At 40.6% G+C, this 21,308-nt stretch overlaps 1 protein-coding gene across 1 annotated transcript; it reads left to right on the top strand.

Annotated features, from left to right (window-relative positions):
* Window positions 1-331: 331 nt before the first annotated feature.
* Window positions 332-14,635, top strand: LOC309408085 (cytochrome P450 2J4-like; the record flags this gene model as incomplete). The annotated part of the gene is made up of 9 exons (XM_082003808.1): window positions 332-502; window positions 1,764-1,926; window positions 2,733-2,882; window positions 4,722-4,882; window positions 7,351-7,527; window positions 9,933-10,074; window positions 12,480-12,667; window positions 13,366-13,507; window positions 14,185-14,635. The coding sequence occupies 9 exons, from the start codon at window positions 332-334 to the stop codon at window positions 14,361-14,363; spliced, it is 1,473 nt and encodes a 490-aa protein (XP_081859934.1). The 3' UTR covers window positions 14,364-14,635.
* Window positions 14,636-21,308: the final 6,673 nt, after the last annotated feature.

The following is a 21,308-nucleotide window of genomic DNA, read 5'->3' as shown; positions in this document are numbered from 1 at the left end:
ATGTGTGGATATGCGTATTTACATTGCCTGGAAAATCTCGGCCCTAGTCTTTTAAGACACCGTTCCTACAAATCCTGTGATCTGTCTTTGATAAATATAATCTGAATGAGAAGAGGGAGAGGCGTATGCATCTATTAAATATGCTAGAGCATGAGAATGTAATGAGTGGGACAAAGAGGGAGTGGCTGATAACAAAGAGGGAGGGTTAGGGGCAGGGAATAGTTGTTATATGAAATTTAAACTCTTATGAAAAAACTGGTTGAGCAACCAGCCTTAATAGCTGCAATAGACTATTTTCAATAAAGACAAGCTGGTAAAAGCAGACATTAAAATGTTGACAATCAGTCAAGTTCTTATAGCCTTCGCTGTATTTCTTCTAATTATGCAGTTTTTTAAGTTGCAACGAGCACGGAGACGGCTTCCTCCTGGACCAATCCCTCTCCCAATTTTTGGGACCTTGATACAGCTGAACTTTCAGTTTAATCGTGATCTCCTCATGAAGGTATTTATTTTCAGAAACTCCTAATTGTTTAAAAGTCTTTGTAATTTCCCATTTTTCATGTTGTTTGCTATGTGAAAACACCCTCTCCCAAAACTACATTGGTAACATACTGTAATTGTTCACTAGCCACTGTTACTATATTGCACTTGGTTTGGTTTGGAACTGCTGATTTGGTTGGCAAAATATGAAAAAGTTATTGCAGTGTAAAGTAGTTTGTCAAGCTAAGAAAACTGGTATTGGAAGTTCTGAATGTGTGAAAATGATTTTGATGCTTAAACCCCATCACCTTTTAACATTGAATTTGACAAATTAATGTGAAACCTGATATACTTCCACCAGCCCTTAACACTAAATTTTAAAAAGTCGTGTGAAAATCGATATCATTTAGGATTAAATACCTTTAGGGATATTATGTCAGATTTGAAATTGGGGAAAAGAAACACTATTTTAAAAAAATTAATTTCAAAGCATGGTTTTTAACTTTCTGAGCACTGTCACTCTCTAGCTTGAGCAGTAAATAGATACTTATGATGCACTATGTGTGTATATGCTTGTTGTATTTTCAGGATTTAAAAAAAGCCACAAACCTTTTGTTAGTTGTTTTTTGAGGAGTACTTCTGTGCACAAAGCCATCTCTGTTTCATTCTGTTGGTTCTTGCAGTGCTTTCAGGATCCTCAATAGACAACTCCAGTGACTTCTGTCACTGCAATTTAGATGAGGCATGCCAGTTATTCCAACCAAATGGCAGGTTCAGACAGGAAGTAAGGACACCGTGAGACAGAACGGTCTTACTCAAGCTCCAGTACCTAAATATGCAAATGGCCAGAGGGAAAGAAGAAAGTAACTGATCCAGTCTCTACAAGCTGGTTACTCCTCTGACATTTCAGTGTTCCCTTTGTGCCACTTTACCAGTACAAATGATAGAAACCCTCTTGAAATAAATTAATGCATAGAGAATATCCTTTATCACATGAATCATTGTGAACTGAGCCTTGGTTTATATACAGTAATAAAAGCTACCTAACATTTCTTGACATAGATCTGTGGCTCTGAAAAGCTGGAATACTCAGTGGTTTCCAACAGTGAATGCTGGAAAAGACATTCATGCTTTATTACAGATAATTGTAATCTTGTGGGAAAGATGGAGAACATCATTCCACCTTAGGGCTGGTCCTGTAATCAATGTAAAACAGCTTCATCTGCTTGTTTGCAGCGTGTGGGATTTCACCTGTGCTTTCCTGGCTTCTCTCCCATCTATAGCTGGCAAAAATTCATGGCAACATATTCACCTTATGGTTTGGGCGGGCCCCAGTGATTGTACTGAGTGGATTTCAAGCAGTTAAGGATGGTATGACCATGCACCCTGAAGACGTTTCTGGGAGACTAGTGTCTCCTTTCTTCAGAGCAATGGCCAAAGGAAAAGGTGAGATTTTCCTGCCATAAATATTGGCTTGAGAAATTGCAGCTCTTTTGTAGCTTGTAACCTTTTCCAAAGGTACCACAGGAGCAGGGTTTGTCTATGAGGAATGACTGCCAGCTGAACTTCAAAGCAGGGAGGGATGAAAGAGCCTTTGGATAGTAGGAAGAGGAAAAGACCATCAAAAGCAAAAAGATTCATAATGCCTTGTGTGAAATATTCACTGGAGCAGATTCAGAGGCGATGAGATGAAGCGGTGGTAGTTTGGGACCTCGGCTTTTTTTTAAGGAAGCCTAATTCCTTAAATATTTCTAATTTGAGTCTCACTGGTGACTCTTACACGATGCTAAAGACTCTGTTAGTATCTGATGTTTATTCCTTCTGAAGGTATTTGTCACAAACCTCAAGCACTGAATTTTTCTGCCCTGTGGACAGGAACTTTTCTCCCTGACTGTGGACAGTCAAAACTCTTTCCTCTCTTCCTTTCATGAGAATCATTACCCTGGTCAGGTGAGCTCCAAGCACAGAAGAGAGAGGGAGGCAAGCACTTCAGAGAGCATCTAGAGAAGCAGCTGTCGAACTTAGAGATAAGTGGTTGTCTTGGATGAAGATTAATCCTGCAAGTCTTCTTATTACCCAGTTGAGTTTGTCCATTTCAGCCCTGCTCACATGCCACAGCTGTTCCTTTCTGTTTGTGTTCATAGGTAATGCCATACTTTGATTATATTCTGTGGTTTAGTAAATCTTTTAATGTAGTCTTTGTCTATAATAGATATTAGCATGATAAAGAGCTCTTCCTTGAATGGATGCAGGCATTATGTTGGCAACTGGTCACACCTGGAAGCAGCAGAGAAGGTTTGCACTGAGGACTCTACGCAACCTTGGCCTGGGGAAAAGAGGTCTGGAGCATCGGGTTCAAGAAGAGGCCCACTACCTAGTAGACTTCTTTGCAAGTATGAAAGGTATCTCTGCAATAAATACTGATTAATTTTCATCATTAGTCTGATGTCTTTAGTGTATGAACTTCTCTGTCCTGCTCTGAAATCAAGGGCAGCTTTTGTTCCACAAGAGAGTGTGCAGGGTCTTAGAGCGTCTATGTGGAATGGACTGAAAATGCAAAGACCCCAGTCCTGTGCTTTCAGACCCAGTGGGAGACTAGTCTTGTTTAAAGTTATTTACAAAACTACTAAAACTGGGAAGCAAAACTGGAGCTTATTTATTATTTATATAAATAAGAATGCTTAAAGTGGAAAGGTATCTCTGAAGATGGTCTAATCTAACACCTTCTCAAAGAAGGGTCAATCAGAGCAGGTTTCTTAGGGCTGAGTCCAGTAGGGTTTTAAATATGTGCAAGAATGAAGACTTCACCACCTCTCTGGGTAATCTGTGCCAGTGTTCAATCAGCCCTGCAGTAAAAAATTTTCATATGTTTAGGCAGAATTTAATGTATTTCAATTTTTGCCTATTGCCTCACTTGATACCACTGGGAAAAGTCTAGATCCGTGTTATTTATTCCCCTCCATCAGGTAGTTATACACATTTAAGATACTTCCCTGAACCTTCTCCAGACTAAACAGTCCCAGCTCTCTCAGCCTCTCTTATGTCAGATGTTCCAGTCCTTTAACTGTCCTTGCAGCCCTTTGCTCAACTAGTTGATGTCTCTCTTGTACTGGGGAGACCAGAAGTGGACCCAGCACTCCAGATGGGTCTCACCAATATTGATCAAAGGGGGAAGATCACCTCCCTTGACCTGCCTGCAATGCCTTTCCTAATGCAGCCCAGGATGATGTTAGCTGCCTTTGTCTCAAGGGCACATTGCTGGCTTATATATGGTGCTGGTGCTTAAAGATATGGACACATTAGCAATGCTGATGAATTAAGTCTTGTAATGTCATTTGCATTCACTCTGTAAAGCAGTGACTAGAATCTTGTCTTCATTACAACGTTTTACCCTGATCAACCCAGTTAGGAGCATGTTAGTTGTATTTCCCAATACTGATCATTATGCAAAGGCACAGTAAATCAGGACATGCTGTGGCTAGCATTGTATCAATTAAAAGGAATTAAGTCTAGCCCAGTCCCATGGTTTAAGAACTAGGAAAGATTGAGATGTGACCACGTGCAGGAAAAAAAAGGTCAGAATGATAAGTTGCTAATCAGAATCATGCATTGAGTGTTGGACAGTTGCATGGATACATACATAAATACAGTTGTATATAGTCATTTATTCTAAAGTCACAAAATAGTCTTCTTGGGATTAGGTTTTCAAGTAATTGCTTTAAAATTATTTATTATATTGTTGACACAACTGGTTGAAAGGAATTTATGGCATTTTATCTTGCCAGAGGTTGTACATGTCTAGCAAAGTCAGACAAAATATAGTAGCCTTGCATATATTTATGCCCTTGCTGAATAAGGCTGCCTCTCTTCTTCTGCTTCTCCCCTCAGACTCCCTTTGACCACAGTGTCCTCAGTTATTCCCATGCTTAAGACCTATTTTGAATTTGCTAGACAGCAAATTTGCATAGAATTTTTTTTCCTTACCTCTAAATTTGCTCTATCATATTACAAAATATTTTACACATCTGGTGTTTCTTTAGGGTGCCATGCATTCCTGGGATTATGAGATTGCACCATAGTTGTGAAGAATCAGTTTGATACTATAATTTTGTAAGAAGATTGCTGCTTCTCTGTGAAATGCAATGATCTCTTGAAAGTTCTTTGGGTAACCTAGAATATTCTCTCAGTTCACTAAAGCAGATAGGAGACATTAACAGTGCCATTTATTATTATGGTTGTAGGGAAACCCCTGGATCCTTCTTTCCCTCTTGTTCATTCCGTCTCAAATGTCATTTGTGCTGTCGTTTTTGGACATCGCTTCTCCAGAGAGGATGAAAACTTTCATGAACTGATTAGAGCCACAGAGCGTCTATTCAAATTTGGAGGCAGCTTTATTCATCATGTAAGTAAACGATCTGTTGTCTTTTTCTGAATAAGACAGAAAGTGAGAAATGCAGATTCCAGAGGTAGCTGTTAGGCGAAAATTTTCAAATGGGTGAGTGATGTCCCACGCAGGCTTACTGGCCAGTGCATCATCTCAAAGTGTGATGGTAAAGCTCTACAGCTTTGGTCATTTGTGTTCATTGTCCTATATTTGAATACGTTGATAAGGTAGTTTGCTCCTAAATCTTTGCAGCAAGGCACAAGCTGATGGACAGCTCCTAGGTCATGTTATTACCTGGTTTCTCAACCCCCATGCATGAGAATCCTGCCTTGGGCATCATGATTGTTAAGTACTAAATGTCAGGTCTAAAAGTGTGATTCATATGCCCAGTTTAGATACTGGTTTATATACAGTCTTCAGAGAGAAGAATGATTCAAATACCTAAATGTTTTGCCGGTGGCTACTTATCTCCATTTTCCTCTATAAGAAGTGGAGACTTGAAGACTTCCCAGAGGAATTCCACTCTTTCACCCTGAGTGAGGAGCAGCTCTAGATGCAGGCAGCAGAAGATAGGAAAATTTGCTAAGCCAGCAAATACACCTGTAAGCTTGGCAATCAAAATAACCAGTCCTCTTCTGGATGTCAAGGACTTACCTGACACAAGAAGAGGCCTCTTTTGCACAGGAGTGTATTCAAAGTTTCCCGGGTGTTCTGCTTATGATTCCACTTCTAAAGTTGTCCCATACAACTTATGTAGTAGCTTCTTAATGTAAAACACATAAGCAAACCCTGTAATACCACGATTTCCCCCTACATCCCATGGAGCATCCTTCTCACTGAGTTATGATCAGGTTCCCTTTTGCTTAGCCTAGCTTTGGTCCTATAAGTTGTCTGTAGCAGTGGCAGGTGAGACCTTCTTTGGGTATAGGGAATATACCTCCTTTTTTTCCCTCCTTCCTATCCTATCTTTGCTTTAGTCCAGTGAATAAGATGCTGTTCTGGGAAATAAGAACAGGGGCTCAAACCATTCCAGAGGGAGGGCTGCAATCTTCCTGCTTCCGGAATGCAAAGGATATGCAAAAAAGTGGACACTGCTGCCTCCACATCCCTGTTTCTTAACTGGGTTCCATGCTGCCAGGCGCCGAATGGGAGAATGTTGTGGACTGGGCCCCTCAGAAATGGAGGAGGGGTTTTGGCCAGACCAGTATCCAAGGAGGTGGATGGGCTCAGTTCCTGTCTTGAACATTGACAGCTAAATTCCACTTACAGTTAGGGTGCTATAGTAGCTGGAAAGCGCATGCATTTGAGAGTAGGAATGCATGTAATCTGGGCAACTATATATGATTAGTCATATGACAGTTGTATGTAAAGCTTATGAACAGATTTTGAAGGGAAAAGATACTAGAGATGGAACTAAACAAAAAGGATATGAAGTTCTATGTGAATTTACAAAGGGCTGGACTACTACCTTTCTGTGATACGGCAATGATTAATTGATAATTGGATGTTTGACCATAGGAACTGATTTTCCAGAATGACAGAAAGTATAGTCTATATAATTCAGCCAGACTCCAGTGAACACCTAAGAACGTGCTTTCTGCGGTGTAATTAGGAGAGTATGAGACGAGCTTAGCAAAGTGAAGACTGAGAAAGGATAGAACTTCTGCTCATAAAAAAATCATGGGATTATGTTTTGAGCAGGAAAGAACTATTAAGAGAAAATGCACTGCAGATTTAGAACAATGTATACAAATTACCCAGGCATAAATATAGGCTGAAAATCAGAATGAACTTTCTAGCTATCAGAATAGGTAGAAAGCAGCTATTCTTAGGCCAGATTTTCCCAAACAGGATAAAATTAATCTGGTTGTGTCAGCTAACCCCTTCTTTTCTAGAGGAGAGCACTCAAAAATGTCAGGTAGCTGTTTCTCAGCTTTTCTGGGTTTCAGATGTTTCAAGTTGTATTGCGGACCCTTGAGAGCTCGGTTAGTAGAGAGTGCTTTGGGGATGACCAAGTCTGTATACCAGCCGCTGGTAGCCAGCCCTTGCTTTGGGTTGTATCAACTGCTTTTGCACGTCTTGGTGAGGACAGTTTGCAACGGCTTTGCTTCTTCCTTCCTGGTATTCTCCACTTGAGGGCAGGATCTCACTTTTTAAATGCCTGAATACAGTTCATTGTAATTTAATACGTGAATTGAATAATTGAACAAATTAATACAGTTCATTCTAATTATAATCATTCTAATTTGGTTTGTGGTTGAACTGAAAGCCTGCGGAACTCTGAATCTTACAATCAACACAGCTAGAAATTATCTGGTGTACTGTTTCACAACTTGAAAACATAAGCATGGTCTTTGTCAGGATATTTTGCTAATGATGCCAAAACCACATGCCAACATGAATATCACCTTCTAATTTTAGTAGACTTAAAATGCATTTTCTAGTGATAGAGACTTTGTGGTACCTCTTGTGTGTCACTCTCACAGCTGTACGAAATCTTCCCCTGGTTGATGTGCCATCTCCCTGGTCCTCATAAGGCAGCATTGTCTTGCTATGATGTCCTGAGCTCTTTTACAAGGAGAGAGATCAGAATTCACATGGAGCGTGGGATACCAGATGAACTGCAAGATTTCATTGACTTTTACTTGGCTCACATTGAGAAAGTAAGTATTTGTTCTGCTTGATCATACGTTCATGGGGAATAAGGTGAAATGGACCATTAAATCATACAGTCTGAGCCCTTCTATCACAATCTCTTATATTTCATAGACATCTTAGTGTGAATCCAGTAACCAGGGACTTGCTAAATCCTTTCTTATTATTGATATGCCACAGCACCTTGCCATCCTTTTCTTAAAGGGAAGGTTAATATACTGCATTTTTTCTCATTGGCACAAGTTACAAAATGATTGAAGGCCTCCAGGAAAGAATACTGAATTTCTAACTGGACCACAAGAGAACTGGGAAGGTCTTGGGGAGACAGAGTGGGATGTTCTGGATAGGATATTGGGCTAGTAAGGGTTTGTCAAGAGAGGTCACTGCCAGAGGACAGTTGGATTTTGAGAGCATTGTGTGGGGAAAGAATCTAGGAGTCAGCAGGTTTTCAGACAAGGATGGAGAAAAGGAGAGCACCAGCGTCACTGAATTTTCAAACAGACAAAAGGAACTGGGACAAATAAGGGCATTTTGGGCAGGCAGGCATAGTAGAAGTAGGTGGCAACCTGTAGGGTTTTGAAAGGCTGTAGGAGGCTTGCATAAGCTGTGTGTGGGGACACATCTCTCTCCCTTTTCTAGACCTTACCATATCACTTTTTCTCTGAATCTCTTGGCAACTGGATCCCCTCCCTAACCCCTGGACTAGCAGCTGCCCTTCTCTTCTGTTACTCCTTCTAGCTCCACTTATGCACTTTTCCTTTCTCCTCCACTGCAGCAAGACCCTCTCCTCCTGTTCTGCTTGGTGGTAGGAAGAAAAAGGAGAAAGGGGAGGAAGTGACACGGGTCTTACTGGGGGATGACAAGGCAAGAGCGGCTCAGAGAGCTAAACAAGATATCCAGGGTGGGGGGTATCTATTCTTGCAGTCCCTGGAGAAGTGGGCAGTCACTGCTGCTCCGGCAGGGACAGCCGGTGCTCCTTCCGTTGCGATCATCTGCTGCTTGCAGCAACAGAGGGCAACTCAACCCTGTCAGGCTGTAGGCACCCATCCTGCATCTCCTGGCACAGCTGAAATAGGTCTGCCTCCTGGACCGCTGCCTGCCTTGTGTACTCCCTGAGTTGGCTCTGCTTGTGTGCTCAATCACGCTACAGAGACACGCATCCAGGGAAGAATGTCTGTTAGCTATTTCTGTCGGCAGCTCTTTAGTCTTTTATCATGTGTCTTATGAATACTTCATAGTTCTTGACTTTTTTATTATTGTGGGGAACAAAAGCAACTATCCTGTGGAACTCCAAGTATATTGCAACTGTGAAATTGTCCAAGCTGGTAATTCTATCAAAGAATCAAATCTGTTGATTTGATCTGCCAAGATCTGTTTCCTATATCATAATAAATAGCATTAATTTGTATTTCTAGCTGGTAATTCTTTATTAACTGATTCCTATATCAGCTGCTATATTTTTATGTCCAGCATGTCAGCCTAACTGGTTTCTAGTTCCTCGGATCCTCTTGCTTTAATTTTTTTGATACTGGCACAATATTAAAACATCTGGTGTTCCAAAGCATTTAAGTGCTTCTAAAATCTTTCACTGCTGTTCTAGGATTTATGAGACTTGAACATCAGTGGACCAGAAATTGTTTCACTGAGCTCTTCTGAGACTCTACTGGGTGGAAATCATCCAAGTTTGTTTATTAAAAAAATTGAACTGTTTGTAATAGATACACAGGGGCAAAACACAGAAAAACATCTTTCCCATTTTCTAGCTGCTCCACTGGCAAAAGAAAGCTTCAAGACCCTTGAGCGTAACCTCCCTTAATTTAGACAATGAATTCCCCTAAACCATAACAATATTTTTTCATGGTTTCGACATACACATACATGTCCTCACACTTCTAACTGAAAACTGTAAAACCCCAGAGCAGCTGTACATGAGTCATTGTAGCCTTGTAGTGGAGAAGAAACCTGAATACCACAGGTTAGGAACTTTTGACAGCCTAATGATCTGATCCAGCCCTGGTCACTGTGTTGCTTGGTAGAAAAACTAAGTCATGGAATATGATTTGAGGCATGAAGAACGACAGTCTGGTACACATCTTCAGAGGAACATTTACTTAGGAAACATTCTCAATGTACCACTGTTTGCACAATTAAGCCAACAATCCTTCTCTGTGGAGAACATGTGATTTAGCTTCATGAATAAGAGTGGAGTAAACATGGCTTGTCCGTTTGTGAAATGTTAGCTTTTCAATATTGATAATCATCTTTGGTGTCTAATATTCTTTATCAGTCTCTCTGTATTGTATGGTAGGCAGAACACACTACAGCTTGGAGTTAGGGATAAAATCACATTTAAAGCTATTCTGACTTTTCTAACTTTCAGGTATAAACCTCTACTTTATCTTATCATTTGCAGTCCAAAGACGAACCCAAGTCTACATACAATGAAGACAACATGGTTTATTCTATAAATGACCTTTTCTTGGGTGGATCAGAGACAACAAGCACTACTTTGAACTGGGGCTTGCTCTACATGGTGGCAAATCCAGCCGTCCAAGGTGAGTGAATAAGCACATCACAAATACCTCTGATGCAATAGAACAGCCAAGGCTTAATGTTTTCATGGATCAGAGATTATTCCTTCCACGTGCTAGAGGCACGTGGACCTTTTTGTACTGGTAGGGCTGCTCTGGGCTGAATCAGTAGATCCAGAGTACCTGTATACAGGCTCTTACAGCAGTCACAAGAGTGAGGCAGTTTGCAGAAAGAGTTAACAGTTTGGGAAGTATGCATACATATAGGAGGTTTTGACTGACTGAGATGGAGGGTTTGAGGTCTTTGGGGAAAGGAAGATTGTGGTAGGGTAGTTAATGGAATAAGAGGACTGGAGTTGCTGTTTGAGAAGCAAGAGGGTTTGCACGCATAACCCTTGAAGGAACAGTGACCACTGCTGCAGCCATTGGTGAAGTGCTGATGGTACTTTAAGAAACTGAGCTGGATTCTGTCTTAGTTGTAAACACGACTGGTGGCTGAAAATAATTAACCAGAAACTGATGTGTGATAGTAGGAATGTCACTCTCTGGAAACTTACTTCAGTTCTGCTTTGTATTGTCTGAGTATCAGCAATGGGGGCTACAGGGAGTCCTGCCCATCTTTGTGCTCTGTAGGTCACAGAAGTAGCAAAGATAATCACCTAAAAGTCAATTGGCAACTTTGACTTTATTTTTGTCCATCAGTCCATTTATGTTCCCAAGATATCAGGTGTCTATTTAATCTGTGATTAAATTAACTCTGTGATAAATTTGAGTTTCTTGCAACAGAAATTATTCCAGTCAGGAGGGGAATTTGATGGCTCATCTGTTATGTCTATGTATATTTAAGAAGTTTATTTTTAAGTCTATCTTTTAAATAACCATTAATCCCTTTCATAGAGCACTAAATGAAAACCAAAGAAAGAATGATCTGTTATGTTGGTTAACAGAAATCTTATTGTTAGATAGCAGAATATGTGCAAATACCCAGAGGAAAACAGGATTTAAAATGGAGGAAAAAAGATGAAGATAAGAAAAAATTGCTCAACTTGTAGCTGTCAGACAAGAAGGTCTATTTAATCTCATGTTATTGCACGTTTATTATCACCTAATGTAATTATGGTTATGAAAGTGCTGACTTACCTAAATAATTTTATTTATCTAAATATAATACCCTGCACATACTTGGGAAAGCAGGGTGTGTGCAGAATGATCCTTCCTGGGCTTCTGGAGTCATACATTGCATCTAGACTCTCATGATGAGCTGACACCAGTATATCTGTCCTCAGTTAATTGGTGGCTTCTTTTTGAACCCATTCATACTTTTGCCTGTGTTGACACCCAATGACAATGTTACGCAGTTCCATTATGTACCATATGGAAAAGTTCAGCCTTTTCCCTAATCACTGAATTGGGCTCTCCTTGTTCTCTGAATCACTGGAACAGATATGCATATTTATACTTACGCAGTGATTGATCACTTCAAACTACACTGGATCCTGAAGTGGTTGTGCTTGATTTTGCAAGCTAGTTCTTGCAAGGAAATTTGCTTTACTCAAAAATATTTCTGGTTACACATTATAAATTCTGTAAGGTACTTAAAGCTCTGTTGTCAGGCTAACTAACACAGTTTTGTGAAGGCTGGCTGACAGTCACTGAGCAGGCTTGGTGTGAATGAGCACAAACTGATCAATGCAGAATGGGCTTCCCTGCATCTCCATGTTGCTTTAAAAGGCCTGGGAAAAGGCAGGACCATTTGGTAAAAATCTATAGCATTTTTCTTATGTGTGTACTGCTTCTCTTGAAGTTTGCAAAACAAATTTTATACTTTTGTTAAGACTCCTAGCACTTCTGTGCAATAAGTGATTTAAATCATGATATTCTTGATCAAAAGGCAGGTACCAAGAAGCAGATCCAGGTTTCTTTAAAAGGTATTTGGACATTGTTCTAGTTGGCATTGCTTCACTTACCAGACATCCTACATAAGATCCATTTCCTTTTAATAGGAATTAATAGGAATTACACTTTTAAGGCCCAGATTCACCTGGTTTAAATTCTGTGAGCTGTGAGCTTAGTGGTTCTAACTGGCCATAGGTGCCTGAGGCACCTAACCAAAAGAAAACACAAAGATTATTCAGTTATCTCTTCCATTTAAATGTTACTACACTCTTATAGAGTTTTAAATTTTTGAGCAACAAATATCTTTTCTTAATCTACAATCAAATAAATTCAGATCCAGAAGTAAAGGTCCCCTATATTTAAGCTGTTGGAACACCCTGCTACTTTCATTTTCTTTATAAAAGTTAATTACATTTTTACATTAATTTTGTTGCTGTCCTCTTAGTTATAAATGAGAAATGTCTTTGAAAACAGACTTAGTGAAAATACTTGATATATTTTTTCCACCTGCAATGCTGAATATTTCTCTGCAGAGAAAGTGCAGAAGGAGCTAGATGCTGTTCTGGGTCCTTCCCAGTTAATCTGCTACGAGGATCGGAGAGAACTGCCCTACACAAATGCTGTGGTTCATGAGGTTCAGCGTTTCAGCAATATTATCTCTGTTGGCATGCCCAGAGTGTGTGTGAGGAACACTACATTGCTCGGCTTTCCCCTCAAAAAGGTACAGACGCAGTTTCTCAGTTGCTACAGACCCTTCCTGCGTCAGCAAAGCAAGGTGTGGATTAAAATCTGTTTGTGCCAGGGTCTTCTCCTCAACAGCAGTGGGGTTGGATGCCTCTGGGTCATAGCCTGAATGGGAACAAGGCAAGAAACCATCTGCCAGGCTGAGTTGAGTGGTGCAGGTCTTGGGAGAGGGTTACCGGTAGTGAAAGATGCCCCTGGATGGAAGAGGTGATTTTTGCAGGTGTTTCTACAAATCAGTGAAGACAAAACCTTAGAGATTGATCCTGAAGGATACTGTGACCCATTGGAAAGATTTCTGTCAGAGAAATCTTGTAAAAGATCCAGGGAAAAGCAGGAAGGTTTGCAACTAGCTTTCGTCAAAGACACTAGATCGCAGAAACTTCTGTAGTAGTTGTAGTAACATTGTAGTAACTTTTAAATGTTAGAAGTGAAAATGGGTTTAGTGCAAATGAAGTTGTTAGTTTCTACTGGCATGGCCACTTCCACTGTTGGATTTGGACTGACATTCTGAAACAAAAAGGTTTCATGTTCCTCATGGTTCCTACTGGGGAAATGAACGTACCAGCATACAACGCTGAACCCTGCACGTACACTAATGCCGGTCTCACCTATCCAGTTCTGACTGCTGAGGGAGGATTGACAGCCAGAACTGCGTTAGCGTTTTTCTCCTTTCAGGGCACCATAGTTCTTCCAAATATCGCTTCATCGTTGTATGACCCAGAGCAGTGGGAAACACCTCGGCAGTTCAACCCTGGTCACTTCTTGGATAAGGATGGAAACTTTGTGAGCCAAGAAGCATTTTTACCATTCTCAATAGGTAAATGGACTGACAGCACAAATATTAATGGTGTGGATTGGGACTGTAGAATTAAGAGGTCTATTAAAAACCTGTTGGTTGTTTATTTTAAACCTCTTTGTGGAAAATAGTGATAAAATAAAAATTATTATTTTCAGTAACATTTCCCAATCCAACTATAAACATTTGTTCTACTGATCAAACAATAACGTGGAAAACCAGAGATGTCCTGACAAATGTATACATCTAACTTGCCCTATTTTTGGAAGGAAATTCTCTGCTAATGATCATGGTTATTGAGTTGGGGCATACATTTCAACACCAGATGTCCACTTGGAAAATACTTGCAAGCAGCTGTGCGGATGCTTTATGCATACAAAACTGGAGCATGACATCTCCCAGGAAAAGCAAGTCCTTATTCTTTGTTTACATGATTGAACAAATTTCTTTAAAGTTGTCAGTCAAGTGAAGATGAGGTTTTTGAGGTGATTGAAGCAAAACACAGAGCAGAAGGGGTGCACAGTTATCTATAGCTGCAGAGAGGATTCTTTAAAGGAAGAATTACATGAAGTTTTGTGTCATTGATTGCATTAAGTCCTAAATAAATTCCAGTTTCAGCAAAAATACTTTGCTTTGTGTGAATAAGATTGCTTTTCATGTCAGGGTAATTAGTCACTCTTCTCCTCTTCCTTCTGCAGGGCACCGTGTGTGTTTGGGGGAGCATCTAGCAAGGACCGAGCTTTTCATTTTCTTTGCCAACCTGCTGCGGGCATTCACCTTCCGGCTCCCTGAGGGGGTGACGAAGATCAACACAGAACCTATTTTGGGGGGTACACTGCAGCCCCACCCGTACAGGGTTTGTGCCATTCCACGCTAGGCTGCAGCACATCACAGACCATCTATTAAGCAATCTCATTTACTTTTTTTTTTCTTGGATATGAATTTCTGCTCCAAAAGCCACCTTTTATCTACAGCAGATAATTTTGTCCAGACCTTGTTACCTGCTCTTGAAGGTGATCTATTTTCTTTTTTTCTTGAAAAAGTTGTTTTGATCTGGAGCATACCATCATTCTCAGCTATAAAGGCATCATGCAGTTGCTGTCTGGCCTAGCAGATTCAAATCTGGTACGCTGGTGAGCAAATGACAAAATTGACTGGCAGACTTCAAAAATTAGTTCATTATCCCCGAGTTATCCTGTTTTTCAAAAGCAATGGAGTTTGGAAAATTCTGCCTCTTTCTATTACTGTCATCACCTACAATATTTCAGTCAACTTTTTGTTGATGATCACTAATAAAAGATATGAAGGAAAAATTAGCAACTGGTTTTATTTATGGATGACTTACAGTTCACTGAGGATTTCTAGATTTGACCCAGCAGAATAGGTGTAAAGCATCTTTAAATCTGCCAGAGGATAACTGGTTTGAGTCCAGCGGAGAAAAGGTGCAGGCTGAAACTCAGTCACGGGGTGAAGGTACAGAGAGAGGATATCTTTTAGGGCAGATACTTTTAATATTTTAAAATTCTGCCAAGTTAATTTTTTGAAAATTCTTTCTAACAGAGCAACTGCTTACTCCTGTAGGTTGACTCCTGTCAGGATCAACACTGGGTGGTTGCTATGGCAGGTGCAAGGAGCTCCTCCAAGGGGCAGTTTGGGTTGAAGAGCCTGCTGGAATTAGAGCTGATGGTAAATTGAAAAATTATGCATGGAAAACATCAGAGATACTTTTAATCACCTCAGAAGTTTAATGGGTATACCTGAAGCTACAAAGGCTTGTCATATACACAAAATACTGTTCAAATTCAATGAAAGAGTCTATAATAGCAGAAAAGGAAAAAATTGGTTCCTGCGGTGAATATAAATTTATTTATATTGTCTGGAAAAGACTTGTAAAGTGAACTTGTCCTTCATTAACATTCTTACTTCGTGAGAGAGGAGAGGACAGCTAAACAGACGATCATCTGTTAAATCAGTTATCGCTAGATGTTGGATGCTGTGTGATAGGTGGTTTACCATGAATCACAAATTTAGACCTGTCTCATTATTTTTAATTCAATAAATGATGGAACACGGCATCAAAACAGTAAGCACTTGATATTTAGCTGTTATTAGATTAAATGGCAGAATAGCACTAGTGAAATATGGTAGATCACATCCTGACATTTTATTTGACAGAAAACTGTGTGCCCTGTTAAAAACTGATGTCAAAGTCTCTCTGGATTTGCATGTGTGCACAGATAGATAAGGCAAAGCAGAAAATGCTGTGATTTGTGGACGTTGGAGTTGTCATTGCTTCTTAAAAATGAAGCTGGAAACATCAGTGGCATTACAAGCACTAACGTCATTGCTGTGTGATGCTGTCGCTCCTGATGGCCACACGCTTCCGCAGATACCCTTCCAAAACGGAAGATCATAAACAGGCCTGAGACGGAAGCTTGCCCAGAAGGGCCTGTATGCAGCCGGAGCAAGATGAGTTGCCTGAACCCAAAACAGTTGACGTAACTTCCACTTGTCTGGATGCTCAGGAGGAGACACACAGGGCGCTTCGGAGAAAATCTACACATCGTACATGGGTAGGTTATTCGCGTGTGGTTGTGCTAATGTCTATCTGTGGCAGGAACTGCTCGTTGGCAATTTGTAATCCGCTGTGCACAGGTGCCTGGGAGAGGAGAGCCCAGCACATGAAGTGTGGCAGCAGGACATCAGCGGGAGGCTCACAGGGGGAGATGGGAGAGGTATGCTTTTCAGAGCCTTTGCATTTCTGTTCTTGCCTGACCTATTTTAAAGGTGATTCATTTCAGCTCATGTTCTAATAAACCCTGGTCTTTTTGAGCTTTTAAAGCTCCGCTGACATTGCCACAGAAGGCCAACAAAGCTGAGAGCAGCTCTGAGAGGAGCCCAGCTGCCATTCCCATCTTCCATGCCAACACTCTCAGCTTTGGTTGCACGGTGCTTCGTCCATCAGGATGCTGAGCCATGTCGCTCTGGGGCTGCTGGTCCTACGAGGTGTCTTGGAGACCTCCAGCATATCTTTCACTCCTCTCTCTTCTCTAGTTTATTGCTTCTACATTATTTCTCATGGCTTGCTCAGGCTCCTTTTTTTGGGACAGGAGGAAGGGAGTGACACCCTTTCTGTCCTCTGTACCATGGATGTTAACCAGCCCGCTAGTGTCAGTCCACAGCTCAGTTTGTTGCTCCCAGATTGTCATCTTTTTGACTTACTTTCTCTCTGACAGCTGAGGTTACTTGCTTTTAGCCTGTAAAGCTGATTGTACTTTGGTGCCTGATTTCTTGGCATGGGACCCTATTTAAAGAACTGCTGCTCCCCTGGATTGTCACACCAGTGTGTAGGTCAGTCTCTGTCTTGCACCTTTTAGATCACCCTTCAAAATTTAAATCCTTGTAGATAGAACATTGAATGATTGGTTGCTGGCCTGGGCAGCCAGGCAAGGAGGATAGACTTACAGGGAGGGGGACTCACTGACTTGGTTAGGCCACACTTTATTTTCCTGGAAATAAACTGGAAGTTCAGTTTTGTGTACAAACATGGGAAGATGGTTAGGCTTCAGCATACAGGTTTTATCAGCTATGGAACTCTTTGCTTTGTCCTTCATCACCCCATCCTCCCCTCATGGCTGAGCTTTTCCCCTGTGACTCCCCAGAGCAGCACCATACAACAGTTCAACCATACAATGGAAGATCTGACTATAAAGGAAAATACAGAAGATGTAGAGAGGCAAAGTTGAAGATTTTGGGTTCATGTACCTCTTGGAGAGACTCAGAGCCCTACAATACCATGATGTTCATCTGTCTCCCTTTCCACTGAGTCCTGCAAGGGCACTCTGAACCCAGGGGATTTATCTGGTGAAGGTGGCTTCACAACTCTGTCTCTGAAGTAGCTCATGTCAGCAGCTGTGAGAGATAATCTCCTTAAATATAAAATTGAGGCCAAAATATAAAAAGAAAAAAAAATTAATTATGTCTTTGCTCTAAAGGCATTTGGGAAGAGAAAGCTATAATAATTATATACATAACTAAAAATGACAATTAAAACAACACATGTAGGTCAACTTGTTTTTTTCCAAAATCAGGTGGAAATAAAAGGTTTTCTGTGAGAGTTTTAACTTTGTTAAAACAAGATTTTCTTGAAATTAACATGTAAAATGTTTTCATGTTCACAGATATTTACTCAACAGGGGAGAAAATATTTTCTCAGAGGTAAGAGGTTAAGAAAGGTAGGTCACTGCTTAGTGCAGAGATCTTTTAAAATATTCCTTAGCCTATCAGCCCTTTTTTACCTGGTGATAGTAAAAAAGAAGAATATTAAGGGAAGGAGAAAGGTAGGAAAAACAAAGCCGTTCCAGGAAGAGAGACCTCAAATACTGCGTTCAGTTTTGGGCCCCTCACTACAAGAAGAACATTGAGTTGCTGGAGTGTTGTCCAAGGGCAACAAAGCTGGTGAGGGGTCTGGAGCACAAGTCTTATGAGGAGTGGCTGAGGGAACTGGGGTTGTTTAGTCTGGAGAAGAGGAGGCTGAGGAGAGACCTCATCACTCTCTACAACTACCTGAAAGGGGGTTGTGGTGAGGTGGGTGTTGGTCTCTTCTCCCATGTAACTAGTGATAGGACGAGAGGAAATGGACTCAAGTTGCGCCAGGGGAGGTTTAGACTGAGTATTAGGAAAAATTTCTTTACTGAGAGAGTGGTCAGGCATTGGAAGAGGCTGCCCTCTTTAGTAAAATCTTTTTTTTTTTTGAGAAAATCTTTAGTAGCTCAAATTATTTCTCTTCTAGCGGTTTGCCTTCTGAGCTTACAAGAGACCAGTATCAGCTTCCTTCTGTATCAACTACAAAATATGATCATATATGACATGATTTGGGAGAGTGCGAAGGTGTGACTGCAATGGAACAGGAGGTGCCCATAAAATTCATCACTTTGGTGGGAGTAGAGAGCACACTGAAATAAAAAATAAAAAATTCAAGCACTTAACATCCTGTTGAGGCGAACACAGAGTGGCTGCACAGCTGGTTTTGGCCGTTAGGATGTACATTCAGCACCAAGATTAATGAACTGGCTGTAACTGACCTTGCTCAGGGAGCAGAAGCAGGCCAACTCAGCCATGCTGGGAGCTTGCCCTGGTTTTCAGTGGAGCAATTAGCCCAGGCAGGATTTTGCCTTTCTGCAGTGAACTTCCTGACGTTGAAGTTAACTCTTGCAAAACCAGCACTAGTGTTTCTACTCTGCACTATGCTGCATCTGCAGGAGAAAAGTGGACCTTTCCCACTTGTGAGAAGTATTCCTCTTAAACGGGGAGAGAAATGTGGCTCCTACAGAAGAAGAGAAGGGCAAGGACAAGAAACAGAATGAGGTGGAGTTATTTAACAGAAATTCCCACATTATAAGGACGCAATTCTTGCCCTTGTTTCTTGAGCCTTAAGAAACATATTCCAGTGTCTGCACAGTGTCAGGAGCACAACCTAAAGTGAATGCTTCTGCACTGTCTCATTCCTTGAAGAGTTTGCCAGTGATCATTGAGATGAGATGAAAATTTCAACATCTGGAACTTCCAGATGTGTTACCTGGCAGATTTACTCCATGTATCCTTAAAGTTTATACACAAAGGAAATACAAGTAATAAAGAATAAAAATTCAGTAGTATAATGAGGACTAAGGAAAGTGCTGGTTTCTTAAAACTGCAGTATATCAGGAAGGCTCTCTGGTAGATGGACAATTTAATGCCTTTTTTGGCTTTGGTTGTCAATGAAAATGGCAACGTCGATCCAGAGGCCAACACATTTAACACCACTGATATTCATGGAAGATTTCTATCTAGATTAGGAAAAATAGCTTAGAAAATAACTGGATAAATGTGATGTTTTCAAATTGGCTGGGCTGATTCATCCCAGGGTGCACTTAAGGAACACTATCAATCTCAGAGCTATTAGCAATTATCTGTGAAAACCTGTGGAGGATGGGAAAAGGTCAAACATTTTCTTGTCTTTAGAAGGTAAGAGAATTTACAGTGTTATAAATCAGTCAGCCTGATTGCACTTCTCAGAATATCCTGGAAAAATAATCAAATTGTAAGCACTGGGAAGAAAACAGGAGTCAGTACTAAACAAATAATGTCAGAGTTACTTAGTTTTGTTTGATGACATAGCTAGAGATCTGTTTTCAGGAGAGAAGCCATTAATGTAATTTACTGCGCTTTGATGTGGCTTTGACACAATCCCAGAAACTCTAGGGAATTGTGGGGTATCTGAAGCTTTGCAAAACTTCATGGAAAACTCAGGAAGTATGTATGGATATTACCATGTCAAACTGGAAAGACACACTGCATGGTATTCTGTCCTGCATCTAGTACTAGTCAATATTTAATCAAGGACCTTGGTAGTATAAACACAAAGCCTGGGTAAGGTCTAGTTTCTTGATGCTATCAGATCCCAAACTGATGCTTGCAGCAAGGTGTGAAACAGGTATTCCCAAACTTGTCATGATTCACAGAAACTTAAAGGCAGGATCAGTTTATTCGGACTTATTACCTTTGTGAAACCATGAAAGCTGTCATAACATTCTCATTATCAGTTTTAAGGTCAGATAGCTGGAGCAGTGAGGATGACCCTATTCCAACAGCTCTAGTTCTTTCTTCCTTCCTTTCTTCCCGGAGTGACAGTTTGCTCTGGGATTTTTTTCTTGATCATTATGGTTCCTACAGAGCAGTAAATTGTAGCAGAAAAATACATTTTAGTTTTGCAGTGACTCAAAATGCCTCTAAAATTCAGAGTATTCAAACTCAAGTTTGATGTCCTGAGCTAAAACATTTTCTTTAGATTTTCTTGAGTAAAAGATTTAATGGGAAAAATAGAAAGTTTTCATTAAGAATTTTCTGAGAGGGGTTATTTGAAACTGCATTTATCCACTGAGATTATCGACCTAAAAAAATCCCAATGAGCTGGATTAATATGAAACAATATTTCAGATTAGTTTGGCATATCTTTTTTCTTAGTGAAAACCTTATGAACTTGTCCTAATATCTGTGAAGAAATCTCAGCCTGTGGTATTTTCAGCCAACACTCCAGGAACTATTTATTTGCTGTCCTGCAGTACAAGATTCTAGTGATAACAATAATAAAATTGCAGCCCTTTCCTTGAATAGTTTATGAGATACAGCAGATGAGACAAGGGACAAGCTAATAATATGAGTATATTCTGGGATCAGCTGGTGATATGATGATATTCTACAAGGAATGCATTTGAAGGAGCATTGCAGAGAAATTGAAACATTTTGGACTGTTTTGTATGATATTCTTTTTGAAATAACTTTTTTGAATACTATAAAAATGTTTATTCCAATGATGCAGTCACATGAGCATAGGCTCTGCCTTGTAAATTCATGTTGGATTGACAACTGTATGTATAGATGACTCCAGTTTGTCATACAAGGCAGGCAGTTTCCCTTAGCCTACCTTTGAGTAGTTTTAGGCAGGGACAAATATCACAGCCACTGCCCTCTGCTAGTACTGAGGGTATCAGTAGCTTCAGCATTCATGGCCAGTAATCAACATCATACAGAAGTGCAGATCATTATTGCACTTTTAAATGAAGTTACAAGTTTTAAGACTGCTATTGAATTATGGGACCTGCAGGCAGAGAGGCATGGGATTTCAGGCTTGAAACGCTGTTGTGGCGTTGGCCTGTGTCACGGCAGGAAAGGACACGTCTTTGCGGGAGTTTGCTGTTCAGAGGTCTAGTCCTAATGCGTGTTTGGCCAGACGCTGGAGTTAAGGGACGCTGTCTCTGCGCAGCCTTCAGCCTGCTCAAGA

Source organism: Phaethon aethereus, assembly GCF_964289735.1.
Source record: "Phaethon aethereus genome assembly, chromosome: 9".
Classification (NCBI taxonomy): Eukaryota; Metazoa; Chordata; class Aves; order Phaethontiformes; family Phaethontidae; genus Phaethon; species Phaethon aethereus.
Note: the sequence above shows the minus strand (reverse complement) of the source record. Positions and strands in the feature narration are given on the sequence as shown.